At 43.2% G+C, this 4,567-nt stretch overlaps 1 protein-coding gene across 1 annotated transcript; it reads left to right on the top strand.

The window, feature by feature from the left end:
* The first annotated feature begins 2,416 nt into the window (after positions 1 to 2,416).
* On the top strand, positions 2,417 to 3,880 carry KCNF1 (potassium voltage-gated channel modifier subfamily F member 1). Its single transcript, XM_062488476.1, has one exon. It carries the CDS (start codon positions 2,417 to 2,419, stop codon positions 3,878 to 3,880), a length of 1,464 nt encoding a protein of 487 aa, XP_062344460.1.
* The last annotated feature ends 687 nt before the right edge of the window (positions 3,881 to 4,567 follow it).

Raw genomic sequence — 4,567 nt, 5'->3', positions numbered from 1 at the left:
GGAGAAAAGCCTTTTTAGAAATAAAGGTTTCTGTGTTGGTCATGCTGAACTCTGCATTGATTTCTTATCATTACCTAGAGAAAAAACAAAAGGTCACTGGAATGAATTGTTGATCAAAGAGAGTAGGATCTGAGATGGTTAAATCTGAGGATTTATATCTACAGAACGTTTCCTTATGTTCATATAGTGTGACAAAATTTGAAGTCTAACTTTTCCAGATCTTGATTTTGTATTGCAGGATTGGATAAGCAATCCCATCTGCATTTTCCCCTGTGCAAGCCTGTCACTGTGATTGGCATCTTAAAAACTATTTTGCTTGAATCAAGTTAGTTAGTTAGTTACCAGGAAAGTCACAGGTGGGTAATTATTTGTTGATGAACCAAAAACACTGAGGGTTTTTCCAGGTCTCCAACGTATTTCATTTGTCCCAAGAAACTTGTAAACCTCAGTAAATTTGTATGTGCCTGGAAAAAAATTCAAGGAATTTTTGTATTACACCCAAACTATGCAGCTTACTCTGGAGGACATGAAGGTGGCACTGGCCTCCAGAGGATCCCAGTGTGACTCAGATGTAGACTAATAGATATTACTCTTTTCCTGGGACCTGGTATTCCCTTTTCCTGAGTATGTGATGCTACGAGCACACTCCATGTCAAGATGAGGTCTGGTGCACAACCTCTTATTAATCACCCATAAGCTTCTGAGGCAGTGGAGCAGGAACACTGTACTCACTAGGGTCCCCCTTGCTGTGTGACAGCAGCAGGAGGACAGCAGGCACATCACAGATCTCACCTTTCTCCCACGAAGGACACAAGACTGGAGAAGTAAACAGTCAGCTGGATTTGCCCCTCTCTATTCCCCTTTACCAAGAAGCTCTTCAGAAGCCAGTAAATTGGAAAAGATCATAACTTGCTGGTACAGATCATTCTACTGTGGCCAGAACCAGTTAACTTATAGGTTAACTTGTAGGTCGTATGTATATAGTTAACTTGTAGGTTTTCCTGGATCCACTAAATTGAGCTGTAGAGTCAGATTGAGCAATTTACGTGCAGGGTGGTAGGTTTTCTGCATGTAGAAGTCAGGGAGAAAGATGTTAAGCAAATCCTGGAATTCAGAGAAAACCAAGTTAAAAGGAAATTCTTGTTATTCTACTTCTACTTTTAAAGAGCTGGATGTAGTACAAAGCACTGCTTCTGGTAAGTAGCAGTCACTGAGAAATCACCATAGATGCAAATTAGACAAACCCTCCTCAGGCTCAGCTGACCACAGGTCACAGAAACGTGTCTAAAACTGGGGACCCAGAGCTTCAGGAAACGTGCACACAGTGCAGGGGAAGTTTTGCTCCACATCTTCAACTGAAAATTTATGGTCTCTGCTTCTTTCTCAAAGACACCAGTACAAATCCAGATTAACACAATGTCCTGCCACGCGACAGAGATGCTCTAGAGTTGCTTCAGTCTCACTGAGAGCAAGATTTACGCCGTATGTTCATTCCCAAAACACGATATTGCTGCTTCTGGTTTCTGACCGAAGAAAATGTTTGTGCGTCTCTCTGCAGCTCTGAATGACTTTATACACTATTAAGCATTGCATGTGACCAAAAAAAAAAATTTTTTTTGAAAACTCCTTGAAGTTCCTGGCAGTATAGAAACACATCATTGTACTGCTGGGCAGGCGTATAAATAGCTGAGAAGCGCTTTCGGTGCAGCTGGTGCTGTGCTGTGTTTCACCAGGAGAGGGTAGAGTTTGGAAAGGACTCCTGGCAGCCTGGGCTCCCTATTGTGCTGGGAAACAGCGAAGGGAAAACAAGCGCAAGTTTCTCCTCTGCCCGTTTGCACCGACTGACTATGTGCGAGAGTCAGCAGACGAACTGTGGAAGACCTTAAAGTAAACAGAAAACGGAAAGAGAAACAAAATTCAAAAGCAGCTTTCTAGGGAAATCTGTGGAATCGAAGGGAGAAGCCGCGGCATTCCCGCGGTATCTGAGAGCTGTCACTCACTGCACCTTAATCAGAGCTCAGGATTTATTTCTCTGCCGAGACTTCCAAGCTGTGAGTAGATATCACTTTTAGAGAGAGAATGGACCTGAAAAGACTCTCGAGCACTGAACAGAGTGGTGAGTTTTATTAAATTGTTTCTTCTCTTTCCAGTCTGCTGGAGCTTTCTAACATCCTGCTTGCAGGCACAGCAGCCCGATGACTTGTCTTTTCCCTGCAGCTTGTTGCATTCCTCACCGGCCTTTCCCGACTGCAGGTTTCTATCAGTAACCTTTCCCACCAGGACTCCAGGTCAGTTTGGTGACATTTGTAAACAGGGCTGGCTCAGTGCTGATTTGCTTTCATGACAGATTGAAACCACAAATCTGGAAAACCAAACAACGGGCTAAAAATCAACCAAAACCCAAAACAATTATAAAATGGCAGGTGACTCTAGGTTTCCAGATGTGGACACTGATGGATCAGAAGAAAGTGAAGAAATGGAGATTGTAGTCAATGTCGGTGGGGTTAGACAGGTATTCTATGGAGATAACCTGAATCAGTACCCAGAAACACGGCTGGCAGAGCTGGTCAATTGTTTATCGGGGGGATACGATAGCATATTTTCCCTCTGTGATGACTATGATCCTGGAAAGAGAGAGTTTTACTTTGACAGAGATCCAGATGCTTTCAAATGCATTATTGATGTGTACTACTTTGGGGAAATTCACATGAAGAAAGGAATATGCCCCATATGTTTCAAGAATGAAATGGAATTTTGGAAAGTGGATCTGAAATTTTTGGATGACTGCTGCAAAGCTCATCTAAGTGAAAAAAAGGAGGAACTGGAAGAAATAGCCCGAAGGGTGCAACTCATTCTGGATGACTTGGGAATAGATGCCTCAGAAAGTCGCTGGAAAAGGTGCCAAAAGTGCATCTGGAAATTTCTGGAGAAGCCAGAATCATCCTATCCAGCTAGAGTGATTGCTGTACTGTCCTTTCTGTTTATTTTGATCTCCTCTGTTGTGATGTGTGTGGGGACCATCCCAGACTTGCAGGTGGTAGATGCAGAGGGGAACCGTATGGAGCACCCGACCCTGGAGAGCATCGAGACTGCCTGCATAGGATGGTTTACCATGGAGTATGTGCTGAGGCTGATCTCCTCTCCCAACAAACTCCACTTTGCCTTTTCTTTCATGAACATTGTTGATGTGCTAGCAATACTTCCTTTTTACGTCAGCCTGACCTTGACCCACCTGGGAGCCAAGCTGATGGAGCTGAGCAATGTCCAGCAGGCTGTCCAGGCACTGCGCATCATGAGGATCGCAAGGATTTTCAAGCTTGCACGGCATTCCTCAGGGCTCCAGACCCTAACTTATGCCCTCAAACGCAGCTTTAAGGAGCTTGGGCTGCTCCTCATGTACTTAGCTGTTGGAATCTTTGTCTTTTCTGCCCTAGGTTATACCATGGAACAAAGTCATCCCGAAACTTTATTTAAAAGCATCCCTCAGTCATTTTGGTGGGCAATCATTACCATGACCACAGTTGGATATGGAGACATTTACCCTAAAACAACACTAGGAAAACTGAATGCTGCCATCAGTTTTCTTTGTGGAGTAATAGCGATTGCCCTCCCCATCCATCCCATCATTAACAACTTTGTCAGGTATTACAATAAACAGAGAGTTTTAGAAACAGCTGCCAAACATGAATTGGAGCTGATGGAACTAAACTCTGCTGAGGGGAAAGCCACAGGCTCCAGAAGTGAACTAGAGGATCCTTCAAGGGAAGGCAAAGAGGGTCCTTTTTATAGCAGCCGGATAAAAGTCTCCCACAGTGACACCTTTATTCATCTGCTGTCAGAAGAGAAACACTATAGGACCAGGCTTCAAAGCTGCAAATAAACTGTGAGCTGTTGTCAGCGCTAAGCTACAGATCGGGACAACCTGACAATCAGCTAAGGAAGGGACATGCAGATCTGTCAGAGTTGGGAGGGAGTGCTGCTTTGCTTTTCCAACATGAATATAAATTAACCCCATGGCTTCTCCATCAACAGTTGGTAAGATTTTACTGTTATTAACCCAAAATAAAACAGTAGGACTCCACTGAGATCAGACTGCTTATAGTGAGTGTGTTCTGACAAAAAAACCCCGAAAAACATTTGTAACCATTTCAGAGACTCAAAAGTCCTTCCTGATCCATAAATGTTCAATGACCTGAATGTGCAACATTGCCACATCAGAACTTTGTACCTGTGACAATAAAGAGCAGCATCGCACAGATTGTGTCTTCCAGGTTCTCTTCAATGCCATTGCAGCTAGGGCAACTGCTCCTTAAAAAAATTAAAACAGCCTCTCACTTGTATTAGATTCAGGCTGACAGCAAAATGTTACAAGCAGTTTGAGCCTAGAGATACTGAAAGTATCAGCATATGCTGTGCGCAGAATATTATAGTGAATAAATGGTTCTGTTTTGTAAAATGTACTTTGGGGTCAACTTTTTGGATAGGTTTCTGTTCCTCTTTCCAGAAAAAGTGTCATTTTCAATGGGACATTAAACTGTATTTTGAGCAAAGATGCAGAACAGAATCA

The sequence above is a fragment of the Cinclus cinclus genome, chromosome 3 (genome assembly GCF_963662255.1).
Source record: "Cinclus cinclus chromosome 3, bCinCin1.1, whole genome shotgun sequence".
Taxonomy (NCBI): Eukaryota; Metazoa; Chordata; class Aves; order Passeriformes; family Cinclidae; genus Cinclus; species Cinclus cinclus.
Note: the sequence above shows the minus strand (reverse complement) of the source record. Positions and strands in the feature narration are given on the sequence as shown.

Excerpts from the sequence above, each read along its gene's own strand:
- KCNF1 (XM_062488476.1), top strand. The coding sequence starts at position 2,417 with ATGGCAGGTGACTCTAGGTTTCCAGATGTGGACACTGATGGATCAGAA.